Below are 26,916 nucleotides of genomic sequence, written 5' to 3'. Positions count from 1 at the left end.
GTGGAAAGGCTTTGGGAAGTCAGGTGGTGAGACACTCGCCGCAGAATACCCAGCCTCTGACCTGCTCTTGTTGCCACAGTATTTATGTGGTTGTTCCAGTTAAGTTTCTGTTGAATGGTGATCCCCAGGATGTTGATAGTCATGGATTCAGTAATAGTAATGTCATTGAATTTCAAGGGGTGGTGGTTAGACTGTCACTTGTTGGAGCTGGTCATCGCCTGGCACTTGTGTGGCACAAATGTTACTTGCCACTTATCAGGCCAAGCCTGAATGTCATCTAGGTCTTGTTGCATGCGGGCATGGACTGCTTCATTATCTGAGTTATCTGTGTAGTCACCAGCGAACATCCCCACTTCCGACCTTATGATGAAGGGAAGGTCATTGAAGAAGCACCTGAAGATGGTTGGGCCCAGGACACTGCCATGAGGAACTCCTGCAGCAATGTCTTGGAGCTATGATGATTGACCAACAACTACAAACATCTTCCTTTGTGTTAGGTATGACTCCAGCCAGTGGAGAGTCTTCCTCCCGATTCCCATTGACTGCAGTTTTACCAGGACTCCTTGATGCCACACTTGGTCAAATGCTGCCTCGATGCCAAGGGTTGTCACTCTCACCTCACCTCTGTCATTCAGCTCTTTTTTCCATGTTTGGACCAAGGCTGTAATGAGGTCTGGAGCCAAGTAGTCCTAGCAGAACCCAGTATCGGTAAGTAGATTACTGGTGAGTAAATGCCGCTTGGTAGCACTGTCGACGACACCTTTCACGACTGTGCTGATGATTGTCTGACTGATGGGGTGATAATTGGCTGGATTGGACTTGTGCTGCTTTTTGTGAACAGGACATACCTGAGCAGTTTTCCACATTGTCGGGTAGATGCCAATGTTGTAGCTGTACTGGAACAGCTTGGCTAGGGGTGTGGCTAGTTCTGGAGCACAAGTCTTCAGCACGACAGCTGGGATGTTGTCGGGGCCCCAGAGCCTTTGCTGTATCCAGCGTGCTCAGCCGTTTCTTGATATCACATGGAGTGAATCAAATTGGCTGAAGACCGGTTTCTGAGATGTGCGGACCTCAGGAGAATGCGATATGGATCATCCACTTGGCACCTCTGGCTGAAGATGGTGGCAAACGCTTCAGCCATGTGCTGGGCTCCGCCATCATTGAGGATAGCACCCCCCCCCCATTAGTTGTTTAATTGTCCACCATCATTCATGACTGGATGTGGCAGGAATGCAGAGTTTTGATCTGATCTGTTGATTGCTTATCACTTAGCTCTGTCTATAGCATGCTGCTTCCGCTGTTTAGCATGCATGTAGTCCTGATTTGCAGCTTTCCAAGATTGGCACCTCATTTTTAGGTATGCCTGGTGCAGCTCCTGGCATGTTCTTCTGCACTCCTTATTGAACCAGGGTTGGTCCCCTGGCTTGATGTAATGGTAGAGTGAAGGATATGCCATGAGGTTACAGATTGTGGTGGAATACAATTCTGTTGCTGCTGATGGCCCACAGCGCCTCATGGATGTCCAGTTTTGAGCTACAAGATGTGTTCTTAATCTATCCCATTTAGCACGGTGGTAGTACCACACAACACAATGGAGGGTGCCCTCAGTGTGAAGACGGGACTTCATATCCACAGTGACTGTGAGGTGGTCACTGCTACCAATACCATCATGAACAGATGCATGTGCGACATGTAGATTGGTGAGGACGAGGTCACGTAGGTCTTTCCTTCGTGTTGGTTCTCTATCCAGCTGCTGCAGGCCCAGTCTGGCAGCTATGTCCTTCAGGACTCGGCCAGCTCGGTCAGTAGTGGTGCTACCGAGCCACTCTTGGTGATGGACATTGAAGGCCCCCACCCAGAGTATGTTCTGTGCCTTTGCTACTCTCAGTGCTTCTTCCATGTGGTGTTCAACATGGAGATGTAGTGATTAATCAGCTGAGGAAGGGCAGTAGGTAGTAATCAGCAGGAGGTTTCCTTGCCCATGCTAGACCTGAAGCCATTAGACTTCATGGGGTCCAGAGTCCATGTTGAGGATTCCCAGGGATACTCCCTCCCAAGTGGGACAGGATATACCCAGGGATGGTGATGGAGGAGTCTAGGACATTGGCTGCAATATGAGATTCTATGAGTATGTCTATGTCAGGCTGTTGCTTGACTAGTCTGTGGGACAGTTCTCCCAATTTTGGCACAAGTCCCCAGATTTTAGTGGAGGAGGACTTTGCAGGGTTGACTGGGCTGGGTGTGCCGTTGTTGTGTCCGTAGCCGGTGACGAGGTCGACGCTGGGTGTTTTGTCCGGTTTTAGTCGTATTGTTTCTTGTAGCAGTTTGGCACAACTAAGTGGCTTGCTAGGCCATTTCAGAGGGTAGTTAAGAGTCAACCACATCGCTGTGGGCCTGGAGCCAGACCAGATAAGGGCGGCAGATTTCCTTCCCTAAAGTACATTAGTGAACCAGATGGGTTTTTACGACAATTCGATAGTTTCATGGGCACCATTACTGACACTAGCTTTTTATTCCAGATTTATTAATTAACTGAATTTAAACTCTCTAGCTGTCGTGCTGGGATTTAAACTCGCGACTCTGGATCATTAGTCCAGGCCTCTGGATTACTAGTCAAGTAACATAACCACTATGCTACTGTTCCTGATGTTGGCTAATATAGCTTGTTTTTTTTATTATCTTCAGGAAATAGAGACGAAGTTACAGAATTCCTATGTCCCCCAAACTGGCCCAAGTTTTTTTGTTTAAAAAGTATTTTTTTGTCTCCGAGATTACATGGCTGCTGGTGGGTGGGGAATATTTGGGCCGAGTCAGTTAGTTATTATACGGCTGAAGGGAACAGACTTGATGAAGCAGTTGCCAATTTTCTGTCCGTCATACTGCATGTTCAATATGCAAGCTGGAAGAAATTTTAGTTTGCATTCAGGTTGCTGCAAGTAAAATGAGATTCAGCTCGAATTCCTCATTCTCTGTCAGAAAAAGGTCTATTTCAGCATGAGTAAAAAGTCTCTGCACCACAGTCCCACTAATAAATATTTTAGTTCTGTAATGTCTGTAAGCACTCTAGTAATGAGTCCACGAGGTTAGGTATTGCACTTGAACTGTTGTGACCTTAGTCCATTTATTGCAGCTCCTAAATGAGGTTCCAGTAAGGTGAGCTCTCTTTTATACTTGGTTATCTGCGGTGTGCAGGTGGCCTCTAGGTCTCCACCAGTTGTACCCTCTGGTGGTACAGGCATATTGTATACAGTGTGAAGATACATTCAGTGGTTTTATGTAACTGTACATGGAGTGTTCAGGGTATATACATACACAAGTTCATGCAATGTTAAGTTGGAATAGCCTTCCCTCCTGAAATCACTGGATAGCAAGAAGGAACAATGCTGAATTCATTGGCATCAGCAAATGAAAAGAACAGTCACACTGGAGCGCATGGAAGCACAGGATGCTGGATTGGCAAAATGGAGAAGTGAAAGCCACATATATAGAGTAGAAAATAGCTCTAGTCCTTTCTTGAAGTCATCGAAAACATCAGGGCATCTGAAAGCCAGCTCCAACGCACCAGCCTCTGATCTTAACGTGTTCGGTTGTGTATACATAATCCCCTCCGGAGAGGCGGCTTAGCGATTTGAATATTTAAATCACTGAATTACAGCGATACTTTAACTGGCATTTAAATTTAATGGTGCTTCCTGAAACCAAGACAAGAGGAGAACAGCAATTCATGAAGCTCATTAAAAGTCAGGCATATAATAGCAAAAAATAGTCAATGCTCCTTTTGTACCTATCCCTGGAAAAAGGTTTATTAAGAGTACTTGTAGTGAAAGGCTAAGTTCTGCACTTTGGAGGTATTGAGACTCAAGATCAGGATATGTGGCACCATGGCAGCAAGATGACTATCTGCAACAGCATCAGCATGCTGTGGAGACCTGTAGGTGGTCAGCACAGTGGGGAGCAACAGAGAGGGATCGATGCCACAGGAGGCACTATCCGCTTAACATGTGTTCAGGCAGAGGCTCTACTTCCTTGGCTTTTCAGAAGAGCAGAGCTTCCAGTGTCCGAAGTGGTCACGTCAGGTGGTGGCAAACATCTGGAGCCTCATTGAAGATGACCTGGTCCCTGCTGGCCACCCATTATCAGTGGCGGTGATAGTGGCCTCAACTTTTTTTTACCTCTGACTCCTTTCAGGGCGCTACCGGAGACATATCCAGAATCTCTCAGTTGGCTGCACATAAATACATGTAATCTCCTCCAACCCCGCCCCAGCCAGATGTTTCTGCTCCTCTAATTCTGCCGTCCTGAGCAATGCTCATTATAATCGCTCAACCATTAGTGGCCATGCCTTCTGTTGCCTAGGCCCCAAGCTCGAACTCCCTGCCTAAACCTCTCTTCCTACCTTTGAGACGCTCCTTAAAACATACCTCTTTGACCAAGCTTTAGGTCACCTGCGCTAATTTCTACTTATGCGGCTGTTAAATTTTTATCGCGCAACACTCCTGTGAAGCACCTTGGGACGTTTCACTACATTAAAGACGCGATATAAATACAAGTTGTTGTTTTTTTGCTAGGGCCAACAATTGTCAACTTTGCTCATGATGACCCCAGTCGGGTTTGCAGTTCTGTAGGTGCAGGGCATCACTGACTGCACACAAGTGGAAATCTGCGCATCCCCAGATAAACCAGGCGTATTCGTAAACCACAAGGGGGTTCGATTCCATCAAAGTTCAGCTTGTGTGGAAACACAATTAAAGGTCTATGCAGGTGTGTGGCAGATTCCCAGGAGCTTCCATGATACTTTCATCCTGTGGCAGGTCAAGCTCTCCGACCGCTTTGGAACTGTAAGCAGACTTAAGGGGTGGCTGCTAGAAGACAAACGATACTCCCTTCAAACTTTTGCGATGGCACCTGTGAGAAACCCAACCATGAAGCTCAAGTGGTACAACAAAAGACATATGACAACCAGATTTGTCATCGAGAAAGCGATCGGCATGCTCACGATTCACTTCAGGTGCCTGAAGATACCCTTCAGTACTCGCCAGCCAAGTAACCAGAATGATAGTGATGTTCTGCACACCACTGCGCAGCAATGAGGAATAAGGTGCTGAACACAAATCGTCTGCAGATGAATTCTAGGAAGAGGAGTAGGAAGAGGGCGACCACCACTGGACCAATGTAACAATCACATCCAACAGCCACTCTTTCCCCCACCACTCCAATCCCACTGTTACAAGGCAGTCCTATAATCAATCAAGCACATCCCCCTCCACTGGTCCCTTTCAATTCATGCCTTCCCATTGATCAAAAAGCAACTGAAAAGGCGAGTTGCCACCCAGCAACCAAGAATGGGCAACGCGGAAAGTGGTGCAAAGCAATACATTTTGTGTGATTCTTGCAAACAATGGAAACGTACATTTTCTCCGACAGCCATGTGCAACTACAAAGCTTTACTCTTCCTTTTCCACATGGTGCAAGCGCAGTGACTTGAGCAGAGGTAGAGGAAGGCTGTTCAGATCCCTGCTCTGACTGTTGAGATGCTCTTGGTTGACAATATCTGGGTGTTGGAGCCTGTCTGGGCTCCGCCAAAGACTGCTCCACCTGCAGCTGTGCAAGGGCAGACTCGGCCATCAGGAGGCTGTTTGTCGAGTACTGACTGGGGGACAGGCGCACAACGGGTGAGAAGTGGAAGCACTTTTGAGTGGAGTTCCCATTTCCATGTCCCCTATATGCATCGTCCCTCTCACGGGCCAGTCGCACTTCACACCTACCACTCCGTTGGAGAGTAGCTTTGTGCGAATCGATGATACGTTGTAAGGCCAAAGCTAAGGCGGCAGTCATCCTATTTAAGGCACCAGACATGTTGGCATCCAGAATCCGCGCGGCCATGGTCAAGGCCTGCATGGACTCATTTGATTGCCGTGATTGATGTTCCAGAGTTGGTCACTTATCCATGGAAGATATCCCTGCGGCGTCAAAGCACTCATGCTTGAACTCCTCAATTCTCTGCAATCATGGACAGTATGAGTGGAAGGTAGGCCACAATACCATTGATCTCCAGCACTTCATCCTCTGCAGTTGGTCAATTGGGAAATCTGTGAGGACCATTTCTGGTTCTCTCCCTAGAGTTCTGTGCTCTCTTCTCCTGCAACAGAGGAGAAGAACAGACCTATGCTCAACTGTAATCGCATTTGCTCACTCGAGTGCATTTGGAAACATAGAAAATAGGTGCAGGAGTAGGCCATTCAGCCCTTCCAGCCTGCACCGCCATTCAATGAGTTCATGGCTGAACATGAAACTTCAGTACCCCCTTCCTGCTTTCTCGCCATACCCTTTGATCCCCCTAGAAGTAAGGACTTCATCTAACTCTCTTTTGAATATATTTAGTGAATTGGCCCCAACCACTTTCTGTGGCAGAGAATTCCACAGGTTCACCACTCTCTGGGTGAAGAAGTCCTTCCTCATCTCGGTCCTAAATGGCTTACCCCTTATCCTTAGACTGTGACCCCTGGTTCTGGCCTTCCCCAACATTGGGAACATTCTTCCTGCATCTAACCTGTCTAAACCCGTCAGGATTTTAAACGTTTCTATGAGGTCCCCTCTCATTCTTCTGAACTCCAGTGAATACAAGGCAAGTTGATCCAGTCTTTCTTGATAGGTCAGTCCCGCCATCCCGGGAATCAGTCTGGTGAATCTTCGCTGCACTCCCTCAATAGCAAGAATGTCCTTCCTCAAGTTAGGAGACCAAAATTGTACGTAATACTCCAGGTATGGCCTCACCAAGGCCCTGTACAACTATAGCAACACCTCCCTGCCCCTGTACTCAAATCCCCTCGCTATGAAGGCCAACATGCCATTTGCTTTCTTAACCGCCTGTTGTACCTGCATGCCAACCTTCAATGACTGATGTACCATGACACCCAGGTCTCGTTGCACCTTCCCTTTTCCTAATCTGTCACCATTCAGATAATAGTCTGTCTCTCTGTTTTTACCACCAAAGTGGATAACCTCACATTTATCCACATTATACTTCATCTGCCATGCATTTGCCCACTCACCTAACCTATCCAAGTCACTCTGCAGCCTCATAACATCCTCCTCGCAGCTCACACTGCCACCCAACTTACTGTCATCCGCAAATTTGGAGATACTACATTTAATCCCCTCGTCTAAATCATTAATGTACAATGTAAACAGCTGGGGCCCCAGCACAGAACCTTGCGGTACCCCACTAGTCACTGCCTGCCATTCTGAAAAGTACCCATTTACTCCTACTCTTTGCTTCCTGTCTGACAACCAGTTCTCAATCCACGTCAGCACACTACCCCCAATCCCATGTGCTTTAACTTTGCACATTAATCTCTTGTGTGGGACCTTGTCGAAAGCCTTCTGAAAGTCCAAATATACCACATCAACTGGTTCTCCTTTGTCCACTTTACTGGAAACATCCTCAAAAAATTCCAGAAGATTTGTCAAACATGATTTCCCCTTCACAAATCCATGCTGACTTGGACCTATCATGTCACCATTTTCCAAATGCGCTGCTATGACATCCTTAATAATTGATTCCATCATTTTACCCACTACTGAGGTCAGGCTGACCGGTCTATAATTCCCTGTTTTCTCTCTCCCTCCTTTTTTAAAAAGTGGGGTTACATTGGCTACCCTCCACTCGATAGGAACTGATCCAGAGTCAATGGAATGTTGGAAAATGACTGTCAATGCATCCGCTATTTCCAAGGCCACCTCCTTAAGTACTCTGGGATGCAGTCCATCAGGCCCTGGGGATTTATCGGCCTTCAATCCCATCAATTTCCCCAACACAATTTCCCGACTAATAAGGACTTCCCTCAGTTCCTCCTTCTTACTAGACCCTCTGACCCCTTTTATATCCGGAAGGTTGTTTGTGTCCTCCTTAGTGAATACCGAACCAAAGTACTTGTTCAATTGGTCTGCCATTTCTTTGTTCCCCGTTATGACTTCCCCTGATTCTGACTGCAGGGGACTTACGTTTGTCTTTACTAACCTTTTTCTCTTTACATATCTATCGAAACTTTTGCAATCCGTCTTAATGTTCCCTGCAAGCTTCTTCTCGTACTCCATTTTCCCTGCCCTAATCAAACCCTTTGTCCTCCTCTGCTGAGTTCTAAATTTCTCCCAGTCCCCAGGTTCGCTGCTATTTCTGGCCAATTTGTATGCCACTTCCTTGGCTTTAATACTATCCCTGATTTCCCTAGATAGCCACGGTTGAGCCACCTTTCCTTTTTTATTTTTACGCCAGACAGGAATGTACAATTGTTGTAATTCATCCATGCGGTCTCTAAATGTCTGCCATTGCCCATCCACAGTCAACCCCTTAAGTATCATTCGCCAATCTATCCTAGCCAATTCACGCCTCATACCTTCAAAGTTACCCTTCTTTAAGTTCTGCACCATGGTCTCTGAATTAAGGGTGATTATCAGGGAGAGGCATCAAATTGCATCAAGATCAGGGCGAGTGCAGTGGTAGGATAGATGGGAATGTGAGACAGTGCACAGAAAGGGAACAATGAGTAGGTTTCCAATACAAGTGGATGTGATAAATTATGTGCTGGAATAAGTTTTACGAGGCAGAGTAGGGTGGGGGCAGGGGGGGTTGATGTGCACAACAGGATGTAGGCGAATGTGCAACTGGTTAGGTCATTAAAGCACTTTCTGCACTGAATCCAGGAGTGTGGCATAATGCTCCTGACCTCCTCAGCCGTAAGGGCCACATCTAACTCCCTCTTGAATATATCCAATGAACTGGCATCAACAACTCTCTGCGGCAGGGAATTCCACAAGTTAACAACTCTCTGAGTGAAGAGGTTTCTCCTCATCTCAGTCCCAAACGGCCTACCCCTTATTCTAAGACTATGTCCCCTGGTTCTGGACTTCCCCAACATCGGGAAAATTCTTCCCGCATCTAGCCTGTCCAGTCCAGTCAGAATCTATATGTTTCTATGAGATCCCCTCTCATCCTTCTAAATTCCAGTGTATAAAGGCCCAGTTGATCCAGTCTCTCCTCATATTTCAGTCCATCCATCCCTGGAATCAGTCTGGTGAACCTCCGCTGCACTCCCTCAATAGCAAGAACGTCCTTCCTCAGATTAGGAGACCAAAACCGAACACCATATTCCACGTGGGGCCTCACCAAGGCCCTGTACAACTGCAGCAAGACTTCCCTGCTCCTATACTCAAATTCCCTAGCAGGGATCGGTGCTGGGACCACAACTGTTTACAATATACATAGATGACCTGGAAGAGGGGACAGAGTGTAGTGTAACAAAATTTGCAGATGACACAAAGATAAGTGGGAAAGCGGGTTGTGTAGAGGACACAGAGAGGCTGCAAAGAGATTGAGATAGATTAAGCGAATGGGCTAAGGTTTGGCAGATAGAATACAATGTCGGAAAATGTGAGGTCATCCACCTTGGGAAAAAAAACAATAAAAGGGAATATTATTTGAACGGGGAGAAATTACAACATGCTGCGTGCAGAGGGACCTGGGGGTCCTTGTGCATAAATCCCAAAAAGTTAGTTTGCAGGTGCAGCAGGTAATCAGGAAGGCGAATGGAATGTTGGCCTTCATTGCGAGAGGGATGGAGTACAAAAGCAGGGAGGTCCTGCTGCAACTGTACAGGGTATTGGTGAGGCCGCACCTGGAGTACTGCGTGCAGTTTTGGTCACCTTACTTAAGGAAGGATATACTAGCCTTGGAGGGGGTACAGAGACCATTCAACTAGGTTGATTCCAGAGATGAGGGGGTTACCTTTTGATGATAGATTGAGTAGACTGGGTCTTTACTCGGAGTTCAGAAGGATGAGGGGTGATCTTCTAGAAACATTTAAAATAATGAAAGGGATAGACAAAATAGAGGCAGAGAGGTTGTTTCCACTGGTCGGGGAGACTAGAACTAGGGGGCACAGCCTCAAAATACGGGGGAGCCAATTTAAAACCGAGTTGAGAAGGAATTTCTTCTCCCAGAGGGTTGTGAATCTGGAATTCTCTGCCCAAGGAAGCAGTTGAGACTAGCTCATTGAGTTTATTCAAATCACAGATATATAGATTTTTAACCAATAAAGGAATTAAGGGTTATGGGGAGCGTGCGGGTAAGTGGAGCTGAGTCCACGGCCAGATCAGCCATGATCTTTTTGAATGGCGGAGCAGGCTCGAGGGGCTAGATGGCCTACTCCTGTTCCTAATTCTTATGTTCTTATGAAGGCCAACATACCATTTGCCTTCTTCAACGCTTGCTGTACATGCATGCCAACTTTCAATGACTGATGAACCATGACACCCAGGTCTCGCTCCACCTCCCCTTTTCCTAATCTGCCGCCATTCAGATAATATTCTGTCTTCGTGTTTTTGCCCCCAAAGTGGATAACCTCACATTTATCCACATTATGCTGCATCTGCCATGTATTTGCCCACTTGCCTAACCTGTCCAAGTCACCCTGCAGCATCTTAGTGTCCTCCTCACAGCTCACACCGCCACCAAGTTTAGTGTCATCTGCAAACTTGGAGATATTACACTCAATTCCATAATCTAAATCATTAATATATATTGTAAAGAGCTGGGGTCCCAGCACTGAGCCCTGCGGCACTCCACTAGTCATTGCCTGCCATTCTGAAAAGGACCCGTTAATCCCGACTCTCTGCTTCCTGTCTGCCAACCAGTTCTCTATCCACGTCAGTACATTACCCCCAATACCATGTGCTTTGATTTTGCACACCAATCTCTTGTGTGGGACTTTGTCAAAAGCCTTTTGAAAGTCCAAATACACCACATCCACTGGTTCTCAGTTGTCCACTCTACTAATTACATCCTCAAAATATTCCAGAAGATTTGTCAAGCACGATTTCCCCTTCATAAATCCATGGTGACTTGGACTAATCCTATCACTGCTCTCCAAATGCGCTGCTATTTCATCCTTAATGATTGATTCCAACATTTTCCCCACCACCGATGTCAGGCTAACTGGTCTATAATTATCTGTTTTCTCTCTCCCTCCTTTTTTAAAAAGTGGTGTCACATTAGCAACCCTCCAGTCCATAGGAACTGATCCAGAGTCGATTGACTGTTGGAAAATTATCACCAATGCATCCACTATTTCTAGGGCCACTTCCTTAAGTACTGTGGGATGTAGACTATCAGGCCCTGGGGATTTATCGGCCTTCAATCCCGTCAATTTCCGCAACACAATTTCCCGCCTAATAAGGATATCCTTCAGTTCCTCCTTCTCACTAGACCCTCGGTCCCCTAGTACATCCGGAAGGTTATTTGTGTCTTCTTTTGTGAAGACAGAACCAAAGCATGTGTTCAATTGGTCTACCATTTCTTTGTTCCCCATTATAAATTCACCCAAATCCGACTGCAAGGAACCTACGTTTGTCTTCACTAATCTTTTTTTCTTCACATATCAATAGAAGCTTTTGCAGTCAGTTTGTGTGTTTCCGGCAAGCTTCCTCTCTCACTCTATTTCCCCCCCCTTAATTAAACCTTTTGTCCTCCCCTGCTGAATTCTAAAATTCTTGCAGTCCACCGGTTTGCTGCTCTTTCTAGCTAATTTGTATGCCTCTTCCTTGGAATTAATACGATCCTTAATTTCCTTTGTTAACCACGGTTAAGCCACCTTCTCTGTTTTATTTTTTACTCCAGACAGGAATGTACAATTGCTGAAGTTCGTCCATATGCTCTTTAAAGGTTTGCCATTGCCTATCCACCGTCAATCCTTTAAGTATCATTTGCTAGTCTAATCTAGCCAATTCGAGCCTCATACCATCAAAGTTACCTTTCCTTAAGTTCAGGACCCTAGTTTCTGAATTAACTTTGTCACTCTCCATAAGGAATTCTACCATATTATGGTCACTCTTTCCCAAGGGGCCTCACACAATAAGATTGCTAATTAGTCCCTTCTCATTACACATCACCCAGTCTAGGATGGCCAGCTCTCTTGGTTGGTTCCTCGACATATTGGTCAAGAAAACCATCCCTAATGCACTCCAGGAAATCCTCCTCCACCGCATTGCTACTAGTTTGGTTAGCCCAATCAATTTGTAGATTAAAGTCGTCCATGATTACTGCTGTACCTTTATTGCACACATCCCTTATTTCTTGTATGATGCTGTCCCCAACCTCACAACTACTATTTGGTGGCCTGTACACAACTATCACTAGCGTGGCATAGCTCTTGTCCGTACTGAATCCTTGCTGAGACTTGGTTCAAACAACTGATTCTTCTAAATTCTATCTTTAGATTGTCCCTTTAAATACACTAGTTGAGATCGAGTCATGGGCCCAATGCTGCAGATTCAACGGCAAACTTGAAAATATTATAATTAGGCGGCTGCGTTAAAATGCCAGACAGATGTGATCAAAGTTCTTCCAGGTTTCCCATCAGATATCCCACCACCGCTCCAAATATGCCTCAGAGTTATTATCAGGACCATAGTCGCATAACTAAATCAATCATTACACCTCAATCGACATACAGGACATTAATTTTGTTATCTTTCTTTGTAATCATTTTTAAAGCACAAGTCCAAGTCACATGTATATTTGAATGCTCAATTTCTTCACAAGTCTTTGCTTCATGCCTCAATTCTGCTGAGCATGTTTTCTAAAAATCATTCCAAACCATGAAAGGGCTTTTAAGTTGCTTGTGTTCGATGCTTACTGACAATTTGTGGGGGTATGGAAGAAGGAAAGATTCTTTATCGAGACCTCAAACAATGAATGTCTCTTAGGAAGGGTATTCAGCAAGCCTATCCCTTCCCATTACTCTGCTTTTGCTCTCACACCAAGTCTCGTTCACCCATCACTCCTTTGCTCGCTGACCTATATTGCCTCCCAGTCCAACAATGTCCCAATTTTAAAATTCTCATCCTCATGTTCAAATCCCTCCATGGCCTCACCTCTCCCTATCTCTGTAACCCCCTCCAGCCCTACAACCCTCCGAGACCTCTGCGCTCCTCCAATTCTGGCCTCTTGCATATCCCCAATTTTCATCACTCTACTTTTGGCGACCGTGCCTTCAGCTGCCTAGAGCTCAAGCTCTGGAATTCCCTTCCGAAACACCTCTACCTCCTTTAAGATGCTCCTTAAAACCCACCTCTTTGACCACATTTTTGGTCACCTGTTCCAATATCTCTGTGGCTCATTGCCAAATTATGTTTGCTAACACTCTTGTGTTACTACGTTAATGGCACTATATGAATGCAAGTTGTTGTTGTTGTCTTCACTTTATCCTTTAAGTAATATTTGGGGACACCGCAAGATAAATTCACGAACAATGTAAATCTTCATATGCAATGACAACACAAAGAGCCTTTAATGTACGAGAAAAATTAAAATGTATGCCATTTATTAAACTGGAGATATCCATCGTCTTGAAAAAGCAAGCTGTGAAATCAATTCCATCAGGCCAACAACCTAGATTAATGAATAAACCTACCTCACTCCTTGACAAACACTACAAAAGGCGGTTAGCTATGGAAGGATCTTTGAGGTTTTCTATTGGGAAGCTCTGACTTCCAAAAAATAACCTTATTTACTATTCTGTGAGTGCGTGATAGCAATACCAACTATAAGGGATGAAAATTGCTTACAAATTATTCAAGGATCCTTGTGAAATGAATTTGAGCAGTCTCAAATTCAAGCCCCGATTTTAACTCGTGCATGCGGGGGCTGAAGTGGAGGACGAATGATCTGGAGCCAAGAATGCGAGGCCTGGAAGATTTTAACTCCCTGGCCTCATTATATATGCTGATACTGACTCTTGTTTAAATTGTTCGGGAATGTTGTTGTAAAGTCCTTACACAATACCACACGAGGCACATTCTATGGACAAGGTCACTCCATGACCTGAACCTGACCTGACCCAGAAGTGATGACCCTGCGTGGGACCTCCCTTTATATACCTGGGTGACCAGGTGAGGAGTGTCTCCCACAAGTTCACCCCCTGTGGTCAAGGTGTGCATTTCTTACGTATATACAGTATTGCAGTGTTGTTACATAAAGGTTACATACATGACATCACCTCCCCCTCAACATCTTATTGGGATCATAGGTTAAGTCTCTCGGGTAGTCTGCGGTATCTCATGGAGCGCTGCAGTAGGGCTCTGGTTGTTGAGCCTTGGTATGAGTGTCTGTCACCTGTGGTGATTCGGCCTGTCCGGGCTGACGGCAGGGACTGTGCATGCTGCTGAATATTCTTGTTGCTCGTTCACTGGCGGTGGTGTGAATACCATCTCATGATCTTCCTCAGGTTCCTCAGTGTCCATGCTGAACTTTAAAAAAAAAACTTGGTCCAGATGCTTGCGGCATATCTGCCCATTGTCAAGTTTAACCACTATGACCCTATTCCCCTCTTTGTCTATTACAGTATCCTCAAACCATTTGGGCCCCAAAGCGTGATTGAGAACAAATATGGGGTCATCAATTTCTATATATCTCCCCCTTGAATATCGGTCATGGTACTCGTTTTGGGACTGGCGCTTGCCCTCAACAACGTCGGACAGGACTGGATGAATGAGGGACAGCCGAGTTTTGAGTGTTCGTTTCATGAGTAGCTCCGCGGGCGGGACCCCCGTGAGCGAGTGCAGTCGGGACCTATAGGCTAGCAGGAGGCGCGATAGGCGGCATTGAAGGGAGGGTCCTTGAATCCAGAGCATGCTTTGCTTTATGATTTAGACCGCACGTTCCGCCTGGCCATTGGAGGCCGGCTTGAACTGTGCTGTCCTGACATGGTTAATAGCATTACCCGACATTAACTCCTGTAATTCGTAGCTTGTGAAACATGGGCCATTATCGCTAACAAGGATGTCCGGCAAGCCGTGGGTCGCAAAGACAGTGCGCAGACTCTCCACGGTGGTGGATGTCGTGCACGAATTTAAAATGATGCACTCGATCCATTTCGAGTATGCATCAACCACAATGAGAATTTTTTTCCCCATGAACAGTCCCGCGTAGTCTATGTGAATACGTGACCATGGCCTGGTGGGCCAGGGCCACGGGCTGAGTGGAGCCTCCCTGGGGGCATTACCCAGCTGGGCACACGTCGTGCACCTGCGAAGTGTTCCAGGTCTGAATCAATTCCTGGCCACCACACAGCCTTCATCAGCACGATGCCTGGGTGCTCACTGTGGAGTTCCCTGATGAATGCTTCCACGCCCCTCTGGGGCATGATTACCCGGTTGCCCCATAGTTGGCAGTCGGCTTGGATGGAGAGCTCATCCATCCGTCTGTGAAAACGGTCTGACCTCCTCAGGGCATACTCCGTGTGCGGGCAGCCAATCCCCAGTCAGGACATATTTCTTAATCAGGGATAGGAGGGGATCTCTGTTGGTCCAGATTTTGATCTGGCGGGTTGTGATGGGGGAGCCTGCGCTGTCAAAGGCATCGACAGCCATGACCATCTCAGCACTTTGCTCCGCTGCCCCGTCGGTGGTGGCCAGTGGAAGCCTGCTAAGCGAGTCAGCACAATTTTCGGTGCCGGGCCGGTGCAGTCATACGCAGATAGTGTGAAAGCCCATCGCTGTATGCGAGCTGACGCATTGACATTGACGGCCTTGCTGTCCGACAGCAGGGATGTTAACGGCTTGTGGTCCGTTTCTCATTCGAACCTCCTGCCAAAAAGGTACTGATGCATCTTTTTCACCCTATAGACACATGCGAGTGCTTCCTTCTCAACCATCCCATATCCCCGTTCAGCTTGAGCGCGCGACCTGGAGGCATAAGCCACAGGTTGTAGTTGGCCCTCAGCGTTACCCCTCAGCGTTACCCTACTGCAACACACACCCAACCCCATAGGACGATGCATCACATTTCAGAACCAGTTTCTTACGGGGGTCGTACAGGGTCAACAACTTATTTGAACAAAGTAGGTTCCGCGCCCAATTGAAAGCCCGTTCCGGACAGTCCCCCCAAAACCAACCACAGCCCTTACGCAGGAGCACGTGTAGCGGCTCCAACAATGTGCTTAAGTTCGGCAGAAAGTTCCCGAAATAGTTCCAGAGTTCCAGAAATGAACGCAACTCCGATTTGTTGCAGGGCCTGGACGCTCATCGAATCGCCTCAGTTTTGGATTCGGTAGGCCGAATCCAGTCCGCAGCAACCCTCCTCCCCAGAAACTCGACCTCGGGAGCCAAAAACACACACTTAGACTTCTTGAGTCGCAGCCCTACCCAGTCCAGTCGGCGTAGCACCTCCTCCAGGTTATGGCGGTGTTCCTCGGTGTCACGATCCGTGATGAGGATGTCGTCCTGAAATACGATTGTTCCAAGAATGGATTTGAGAAGGCTTTCCATGTTTCTTTGAAAAATCGCGGCTGCTGATCGAATGCCGAACAGACACCTGTTGTAAACAAACAATCCCTTGTGCGTAGTGATGGTGGTCAGTAGTTTAGATTCGTCGGCCAGTTCTTGGGTCATGTAGGCTGAAGTGAGGTCCAACTTGGTGAACAGCTTGCCGCCTGCCAGCGTGGCAAAAAGGTTCTCCGCTCTCGGGAGCGGGTATTGGTCTTGTAGGGACACCCGGTTGATAGTGGCCTTGTAGTTGCCACAGATCCTGACCGAGCCATCCGCTTTTAGGATGGGAACGATGGGACTTGCCTAGTCGCTGAATTCAACGGGCGAGATGATGCCCTCTCTCAGCAACCGGTCCAGCTTGCTTTCAATTTTCTCCCGCATCACATACAGCACAGCTCTGGCTTTGTGGTGCACTGGTCTGGCGTCCGGGGTGATGCGTATCACTACTTTGGTACCTTTGAACGTCCCGACGCCAGGTTGAAATAGTGACTCAAATTGCTGGAGGACTTGTGAGCATGAACTTCGCTCCACAGATGACATGGCGTTCACATCCCCCCCATTTCCAGTTCATCTCAGCTAACCAGCTCCTCCCCAACAGTGCGGGACCATTGCCCGGGACAATCCAGAGCGGCAGCCGGTTCACCGATCCATTGTGTGTGATCGCCAACATTGCACTGCCTAGCACTGGAATGATTTCTTCGGTGTTCGTCCGTAATTGTGTCTCAATGCGTTCTAGTTTGGGTCTGCTAGCTTTGAGTGGTCACAGCTTTTCGAATTGTTCAACACTCATGAGTGACTGGCTGGCCCCAGTGTCCAGTTCCATGCGTACAGGGATGCCTTTTAATAGGACTTATCATCATCATTTTGGTATATGAGCTGTGAATGTTTGCCACATGAACCCGCTGAACTTCAGCGTCCATTAATTTGCCCCAAGAGTCATCCTGCCTCGCAGACCCCTCATCTGGTTCATCCGCCTCGTATATTAGCCTGGTTACAAGCTTTCTGCAGACGAACTATTGAAACCTGCAAGTCCTGGCAGCATGTCTGCCCCCAAACCTCTAGCATAAACTTGGATTCCCATTGTTGTGAACAAAAGAGCTGTTGCAAGGCATTTCTCGCTGATTGTCCCTTTGACTGCTCTTGAGCACCGTTAGTGGGTGTCAATGGCCCCATCCCGGGCCGCATTGTCCACTGGGGGGTGGGGAAGCGTAAATGTTCGTTCAGCCTGCTATTGTCTCTGTTGGAGACTTACTCTTGGGTCTATTGCTGCCTGGGATGGCTCGAACTGCCCTTGCCTGCCTGCGGGGCTGTGTGTCACGTTTATGATAGTGACTCCCTGATCCATCGCCACATTGGAGGCAGAATTACGCGCGTATATTATCTTGGTTTCCTCTTCCCCGCCATAAAAGTCTGAGCCATCAACGTGGCTGCTTCCAAGGTCAAGTCCTTGGTCTCAATTAGCTTTCTGAAAATTCCAGCATGACCGATGCCCTCAAGAAACCCCTCAGCATCTCCCCCCTGTAGGCATTTGTGAACTTAGAGGCTGGCCAAGCGCCAGAGGTCCGCAATGAAATCCGGTATGCTCTGTCCTTCCCGACATCGGTGTGTATAGAATCTGTGTCGGGCTATGTGTACGCTGCTCGCCGGTTTGAGGTGTTCACCGATTAGTTTGCTGAGTTCTTCGAAGGTTTTGTCCACCGGCTTCTCGGGTGCTAGCAGGTCTTTCATAAGCCCGCAAGTCTTAGGTCCACAGCTGGTCAGCAGATGAGCCCTTCGCTTGTCGGCCGCTGCGTCTCCTAGCCAGTCCTTCGTGACAAAACTCTGCTGGAGCCTCTCAATGAAATCGTCCCAGTCCTCACCAACACAGTACCGTTCATCGGTGCTGCTGGAAGGCATTCTCGTGGGTTGTTGATTCCCGTTTTTTGTCGCCAATGTAAAGTCCTTACACAATACCACAAATCCACACGAGGCACATTCTATGGACAAGGTCAATCCATGACCTGAATCTTTATTCACAGGACCCAGAAATGATGACCCTGCGTGGGACCTCCCTTTATATACCTGGGTGACCAGGTGAGGCGTGTCTCCCACAAGTTCACCCCCTGTGGTCAAGGTGTGCATTTCTTACGTATATACAGCATTGCAGTGTTGTTACATAAAAGGTTGCATAACATGACAGTTGTCACCTCGGGAGTGAAAAACCAGGAGCAGTGCGTCAGGTACACACATACGGTCCTTGGCAAGGTAAGAGGGGGAAATCGGGGAGCTCCGCAATTAGGGAAGGGTGGGGGCAGGAGCGGTCCATGGTATCATTATGGGGCCAAGGAACTCCTGTTCGTCCTGGCCCACAAGGAACTTTAAATAGCTGCTGTTGGCTGCACCAAGAGTGTGCGGCCCTCAGTTAAAATGGCTTGTGTGCCCTAATTATGTCATTGGGTCACAACTTTGCCATATTAAATCAGGCCCGTGTCTGAAATCAAGCAAGTTAAAATGGGACTGTGGCGTGAGCTGACCCCCCAAACCCACTGCTCGCTTTATTGCCGCTAGACGGAGGTTAAAATTGGCCCTCGACTTTCAAATGGATATAATTTTGTGCTTTCAACCAATCTTTAATTTAGCATCAGAATTGTCAATCCAACTCAGACCACAGAATAGTTTGCGTGGGAGTTGGAAAAATATCACAGTGCAGCATGGGCAGCTCTTCTGACTTTCGAGCTGCCACACATTGCTGAAGCAGAGTAAAGGCTCGTCTCTTGCGCATCTCCCACCTCCTTCGCTCAATCATTGGCAGCCGTCCCTTCAGTCATCTGGCCCCCGCCCCCCCCCCCCCCAAGCTCTGGAAATCTCTCCCCAAACTTCTTTGCCCCTCCACCACTCTCACCTCCTTTCATCATCACAGGCAGCCCTCGGAATCGAGGAAGACTTGCTTCCACTCTTAGCATGAGTTCTTAGGTGGCTCTACAGTCCAATACGAGAACCACAGTTTCTGCCACAGGTGGAACAGATCGTCGTTGAGGGAAAGGGTGGGCAGGGAGCCTGGTTTGCCACACGCTCCTTCCGCTACCTGCGCTTGATTTCTGCAGGCTCTCGGCGACGATATTCGAGGAGCTCAGCGCCCTCCCAAATGCACTTCCTCCACTTAGGGCGGTCTATGGCCAAGGACTCCCAGTTATCAGTGGGGATGTCGCACTTTATCAGGGAGGCTTTGAGGGTGTCCTTGTAACGTTTCTTCTGCCCGCCTTTGGCTCGTTTGTCATGGACAAGTTCAGGGTAGAGCGCTTGCTTTGGGAGTCTCGTGTCTGGCATGCGAACTATGTGGCCTGCCCACCGGAGCTGATCAAGTGTGGTCAGTGCTTGATGTTGGCCTGGACAAGGACGCTAATGTTTGTGCGTCTGTCCTCCCAGGGGATTTGCAGGATCTTGTGGAGACATCGCTGGTGCTATTTCTCCAGCGACTTGAGATGTCTACAGTACATGGTCCACGTCTGAGCCATACAGGAGGGCGGGTATTACTACGGCCCTGTTTTGAGGGACTGGTCTTCAAACACTCTTTTCCTCAGGGTGCACTGGAGGCGGTGTTGGATCGCATCATCAATGCCTGCTCTTGTTGATAGGAGGCTCCCGAGATAGGGGAAGTGGTCCACGTTGTAGGACCTTTGTCTTACTAATGTTTAGCGTAAGGCCTATGCTTTCATACGCCTCGGTAAATACTTCGACTATGTCCTGGAGTTCAGCCTGTGTGTGTGCACAGACGCAGGCGTCGTCCGCGTACTGTAGCTTGCCCTCAGAGGTTGGAGTGTTCTTGGACCTGGCCTGGAGACGGCGAAGGTTGAACAGCTTCCCACTGGTTCTGTAGTTTATCTCCACTCCAGTGAGGAGCTTATCAACTGTGAGGTGGAGCATGGCAGCGAGGAAGATTGAGAATAGGGTTGGGGCGATGATGCAGCCCTGCTTGACCCTGGTCGGGGCATTAATTGGGTCTGTGATGGATCCGTTGGCAAGGATCACAGCTTGCATGTTGTCGTGGAGCAGGCGGAGTATGGTGACGTACTTTTGGGGGCATCCGAAACGGAGGACGACGCTCCACAGACCTTCGCAGCTGACAGTGTCAAAGGCCTTTGTAAGGTCGAAGGCGGCCATGTATAAGGGCTGGCGCTGTTCCCTGCAGCTGCCGGGCTGCAAAAATCATGTCTGTTGTGCCCCGGAGGGGACGAAATCCGCACTGCGACTCCGGGAGGAGCTCCTAAGATGCTGCTTAAAACCTGCCTCATTGACCAAGTGTTGATCACCTATCCAAATGTCTCTCCTTCTTTGGCTCAGTGTTAATTGTGTCTGATAACACTCCTGTAAAGCACTTAGTGACATTTAACTATGTTTATAAATGCATTGTTTTTGAAAAGGGCGTTTTACTTTCCATAAATCTGTTTTATACTGACCTAGCAGCACCTAATTCTGAAACTGGGTGCCCGAATACATGTTCTATTCACCAGCACTAACATTCCTCATTTAATGAGCACAAAAATCCCACCTGCTACAATCAATGCAGTTAGCAGATTCTGCGGTTAGATAGAAGTAGCTTTTGTATGGAAAGTAAATTAGCCTTAACCTAATGCAAAAGAGAATCGAACCTCACATTTTGCTCAGCACATTTTGATGGCATATACACCGTTTGGAGCAAGATTAATTCTACTCTTAAGCAAGTCAATGTTTAACAACTGTGATGGGGCCCTTGAACTAATATTTTGTACAAGTTGTGATTTGGGAAGGGAAGTCGGAGTTCAAACCTTTTTGAGCATCTCGACTATGAAGAGTACGCACCCCCACCCCCCTCAAAAATAAATCAAGCTCATTACTATAAACACATACAAAAATACTTTTTCCTCAAAAAAATGTTTAATAACCATAAACAACTGAAAAATAAAATAAAAATCTCTATTGCTAAGATGTTATTTTAAGAATTTAAATTATACAACACGATGATGTAAAGCCACTGGTTAACGTCCTTATTTTCAAGTTTTGATGATCATTAGAATTTTCATAGGGGTTAGAAATATGCTCATCAATTATTGTATGCAGTATTCTCAAAATGAGATGCTGAATTGAATGGTTTGAGAACAAAATTTGATGCATAGGTACCTGGGGAAACTTCTGCTTAAACGCTGTAAGGAGCCTTTTAATTGGATTTATTTCAACTGCGCGTGCTCTGTATGTAAGTAAGGGATAGTGGCGCAGTGTTTTACATTGTAAGCAACACTGAGTTAACCCAATAGAGATAGGTTCCTTACCTTTTTCTGTAATCGGCTGCAACTGTTGGCGGAGTTGCTTCAATGTAATTTCAGCACAATTGTTCTTGGCCGCTTTTTTGCTGACACCTATTCCTTCTTTAAACTCAACCCCATCCACAACTGCACGAAGAGAGTAACATGTCATGCCAGAAGCCTCTGCCAAACAAAACATGAAGTCAGTTAAAATACAAGCAGTTATATTTACCTTCCGATTTCTGGATGTGGCATTTGATCAGAAAGCATAGAAACAGGAATAGGCCATTCAGCCCTTTAGCCAATTCCACCATTCAATTACATCATGGCTGATCAGTATCTCAACTCCATTTACCCGCCTTTGCTCCATACCCCTCAATATCCTCACTAATAAAAAACTATTGATCTCAGTCTTGAAAATTTCAATTAACCCACCATCGACATCCTTTTAATCTGTATCTACCCTACCAAGTAGCTTTATCATTTTAAACACCTCAATTCACTCCTCAAACATCTAAACTCAAGAGAACACAAGCCAAGATTATAAGTGGCCTCATAATTTAACCCTTCAAGCCCTGGTATAATTCTGGTGAATGCTGCACTGTAGGCCGCCCAAGTGCAATATATGTTTCCCGAGGTTCAGTGTCCAAAACTGAACACAGTACTCCAATGGAGTCTGATCAAAGATCAGTACAAATGACGCATCACTTCCAACTCTCCGCCCAAGATAAAGGTCAACATTCCATTAGACTTTGAGATTACGTCGTGCACTAAGCTTTATGTAATTTGTGTACATGGACACAAATTCCTTTGTTCTTCCACATTTCCTAGTGTATCACCATTAACAAAAAAATTTCAATTTGTCTTTCTTGCATTCAAGTGTTCGACCTCTCACTTTCCCCACACTGAAGGCCATCTACCATAATTTTGCCCAAGCACTTAATCTACCCATGTACCTTTGTAATTTCCTGCTCCCATCTACACAACGTAGTGAGGCCTACAAGAGGCCCAAAAGGCGTCGGCAGGAGGCGGAGCGGCAGCATGGGGAGGCCGACAAGAGGGAGGCAAAAAAGTAGAAAGAAATCGAAAGGTGACATCACAGCCAAGGGAGTAAGTGATTGGTAAGTAGTTTTCCTTTTTCTTTATCAGTAAGTAACCTTTTATCATTGTTATTGCCAAATTAAGTTAATCTAAGAGTTAAGTCATGGCAGGAGAGCTCGGACACGTGTTATGCTCCTCCTGTGCTATGTGGGAAGTCAGGTACGCTTCCAGTGTCCCTGACGACTACATTTGCGGGAAGTGCATCCACCTGCAGCACCTGACAGACCGTGTTGCGGCACTGGGACTGCGGGTGGATTCACTCTGGAGCAGCCACGATGCTGAGAATGACGGGAATAGCACGTTTAGTGAGTTGGCCACACCGCAGGTAAAAGGTACACAGCCAGATAGGGGATGGGTGACCAACAGGAAGAACAGTGGAAGGAAGGTAGTGCAGGGGTCCCCTGCAGTCATCTACATATTGATTGGGCTAACCAAACAGGTAGCAATGTGGTAGAGGAGGATTTCCTGGAGTGTATTAGGGATGGTTTTCTAGACCAATATGTCGAGGAACCAACTAGGGAGCTGGCCATCCTGGATTGGGTGATGTGTAATGAGAGAGGACGGATTCGCAATCATGTTGTGCAAGGCTCCTTGGGGAAGAGTGACCTTAACATGGTAGAGTTCTTTATTAAGATGGAGAGTGACACGGTTAATTCAGAAACTAGGGTGCTGAACTTAAGGAAAGATAACTTTGATGGTTGGAGGCGTCAATTGGCTAGAATAGACTGGCAAATGACACTTCAAGGGTTGACGGTGGATAGGCAATGGCAAACATTTAAAAATCACATGGATGAACTTCAGCAATTGTACATTCCTGTCTGGAGTAAAAATAAAACGGGGAAGATGGCTCAACCGTGGCTAACAAGGGAAATTAAGGAAAGTGTTAAATCCAAGGAAAAGGCATATAAATTGGCCAGAAAAAGCAACAAACCTGAGGACTGGGAGGACAAAGGGTTTAACTAAGAGGGGGAAAATAGAGTACAACAAGAAGCTTGTCGGGAACATAAAAACTGACTGTAAAAGTTTCTATAGATATGTGACGAGAAATAGATTAGTGAAGACAAACGTAGGTCCTTTGCAGTCAGATTCAGGTGAATTTATAATGGGGAACAATGAAATGACAGACCAATTGAACAAATACTTTGGTTCTGTCTTCACGAAGGAATACACAGATAACCTTCTGGAAGTGCTAGGGAACCGAGGGTCTAGTGAGAAGCAGGAACTGAAGGATATCCTTATTAGGTGGGAAATTGTGTTAGAGAAATTGATGGGATTGAAGGCTGATAAGTGCCCTGGGATGCAGACTAAGGAAGTGGCCAGACAAAGAGTGGATGCATTGATGATCATTTTCAAAAAGTCTATCGACTCTGGATCGGTTCCTATGGACTGGAGGGTAGCTAATGTAACAGCACTTTTTAAAAAGGGAGGAGAGAGAAAGCGGGTAATTATAGACCGGTTAGCCTGACATCAATAGTGGGGAAAATGTTGGCATCAATCATTAAGGATGAAATAGCAGCGCATTTGGAAAGCAGTGACAGCATCGGTCCAAATCAGCATGGATTTATGAAGGGGAAATCATGCTTGACGAATCTTCTGGAATTTTTTTGAGGATGTAACTAGTAGTGTGGACAAGGGAGAACCAGTGGATGTGGTGTATTTGGACTTTCAAAAGGCTTTTGACAAGGTCCCACACAAGTGATTGGTGTGCAAAATCAAAGCACATGGTATTGGGGGTAATATACTGACGTGGATAGAGAACCGGTTGGCAGACTGGAAGCAGAGAGTCGGGATAAACGGGTCCTTTTCAAAATGGTAGGCAGTGACTAGTGGAGTGCCGCAGGGCTCAGTGCTGGGACCCTAGCTCTTTACAATATATATCAATGATTTGGATGAAGGAATTGAGTGTAATATCTCCAAGTTTGCAGATGACACTAAACTGGGTGGCGGTGTGAGCTGTGAGGGGGACGCTAGAAGGCTGCAGGGTGACTTGGACAGATTAGGTGAGTGGGCAAACTCATGGCAGATGCAGTATAATGTGGATAAATGTGAGATTATCCATTTTGGGGGCAAAAACGCGAAGGCAGAATATTATCTGAATGGTGACAGATTAGGAAAAGGGGAGGTGCAACAAAACCTGGGTGTCATGGTTCATCAGTCATTGAAAGTTGACATACAGTTACAGCAGGCGGTGAAGGCAGAAAAATGGTATGTTGGCCTTCATAGCTAGGGGATTTGAGTATAGGAGTAGGGAGGTCTTACTGCAGTTGTACAGGGCCTTGGTGAGGCCACACCTGGAATATTGTGTTCAGTTTTGGTCTCCTAATCTGAGGAAGGATGTTCTTGCTATTGAGGGAGTGCAGCGAAGGTTCACCAGACTGATTCCAGGGATGGCAGGACTGACATATGAGGAGAGACTGGATCAACTGGGCCTTTATACATTGGAGTTTAGAAGGATGAGAGGGGATCTCATAGAAACATAAGATTCTGACAGGATGGGACAGGTTAGATGCGGGTAGAATGGTCCCGATGTTGGGGAAGACCAGAACCAGGGGACACAGTCTTAGGATAAGGGGTAGGCCATTTAGGACTGAGATGAGGAAAAACTTCTTCACTCAGAGAGCTGTTAATCTATGGAATTCCCTGCCTCGGAGAGTTGTTGATGCAAGTTCATTGGATATATTCAAGAGGTAGTTAGATATGGCCGTTATGGCTAAGGGGATCAAGGGGTATGAAGAGAAAGCAGGAAAGGGGTACTGAGGGAATGATCAGCCATGATCTTATTGAATGGTGGTGCAGGCTCAAAGGGCCGAATGGCCTACTCCTGCTCCTATTTTCTATGTTTCCATGTGTCATCTACAAACTTGGATATACAACTCTATTCCTTTATCCAAGTCATTGCTGTACATGTTGAAAGGTTAAGAATGCACTACTGATCCCTCGGCAACAGCACTGGTTACGTCATAAGATAAGAAACAGGTGCAGGAGTAGGCCATTCGGCCCCTCGAGCCTGCTCCATCATTCAATTATCTACCTCAACTCCACTTACCTGTACTAACCCCATATCCCTTGATTCCTTTAATATCCAAAAATCTAGTAATCTCTGTATATACTCAAAGACTGAGCCTCCACAGCTCTCTGGGGTAGAGAATTCCAAAGATTCACCACCCTGAGTAAAGAAATTTCACCTCATCTCAGTCCTAAATAGCCGCCCCCTTATTCTGAGACTGGTTGTCGACTCCCCAGCCAGGGGAAACATCTTCTCTGCATCTACCGAGTCAAGCCCTGAAAGAATGTTGTGTGTTTCAATTAGATCACCTGTCATTCTTTTAAATGCTAGAGAATATAGGCCTAGTCTACTCAATCTCTCCTCATAGAACAATCCCCTCCATCCCAGGAATCAGTCTGGTGAACCTTCCTTAGGTAAGGAGACCAAAACTGTACACAATACTCCAGGTGTGGTCTCACCAGGACCCTATATAACTGCAGTAAGACGTCTTCACTCTTATACTCAAATCCTCGTGTAATAAAGGCCAACATACCATTTGCTTTCTTAATTGCTTACTGTACCTGCATGTTAACTTTCAGTTATTCGTGTACAAGGACACCCAGGTCCCTCTGAACACTAACATTTCCCAATCTCTCACCGTTTTTCTATATTTTTTCTACCAAAGTGGATAACTTCACATTTCTCCACTTCATATTATCTTTGCCATGTTCTTGCCCACTCACTTAGCCTGTCTATATCCCCATGAAGCCTCTTTGCATCCACCTCACAATTTATATTCCCACCTAGCTTTGTAACATCAGCAAACTTGAATATATTGTATTTGGTCGCTTCATCCAAATCATTGATATAGACTGTGAATAGCTGGGACCCAAGCACCAATCCTTGCGGTACCCCACTAGTTAGTGTGCCAAAATGACCAGTTTATTCCTACTCTCTGTTTTCTGTCTGTTAACCAATCCCCAATCCGCACCAGTTCATTATCCCAATTTTGTTCAATAATCTCCTATCCAGCACCTTATCGAATGCTTTCTGAAAATCCAAATACACCACATTCATGGGTTTATTATTTATTCTAGTAGTTACAAGCTATTCTAGTAGTTACAAGCTCAAAAAACTAACAGATTTGTCAAACATGATTTCCCTTTCATATATTCATGCTGACTCTGCCCAATCCTATTAATAGATTCGAGCATTTTCCCTACTACTGATGTCAGGCTAACTGGTATG

The 26,916-nt window shown here is 46.5% G+C and overlaps 1 protein-coding gene across 1 annotated transcript in view; it reads right to left on the bottom strand.

Annotated features, from left to right (window-relative positions):
* LOC139239237 (adenosine deaminase domain-containing protein 1-like) overlaps nt 1-26,916 on the bottom strand; it is a 101,716-nt gene that overhangs the window by 57,174 nt on the left and 17,626 nt on the right. Inside the window, exon 4 of the mRNA XM_070867928.1 lies at nt 21,609-21,764. Within this exon, the coding sequence (XP_070724029.1) occupies nt 21,609-21,764 (156 nt within the window). The remainder of the gene's footprint in view (nt 1-21,608; nt 21,765-26,916) is intronic.

This window comes from Pristiophorus japonicus, chromosome 26 (assembly GCF_044704955.1).
Source record: "Pristiophorus japonicus isolate sPriJap1 chromosome 26, sPriJap1.hap1, whole genome shotgun sequence".
NCBI classification, from domain to species: Eukaryota; Metazoa; Chordata; class Chondrichthyes; family Pristiophoridae; genus Pristiophorus; species Pristiophorus japonicus.
The sequence above is the reverse complement of the archived record's forward strand: the minus strand, read 5'-3'. Positions and strand labels throughout refer to the sequence as shown.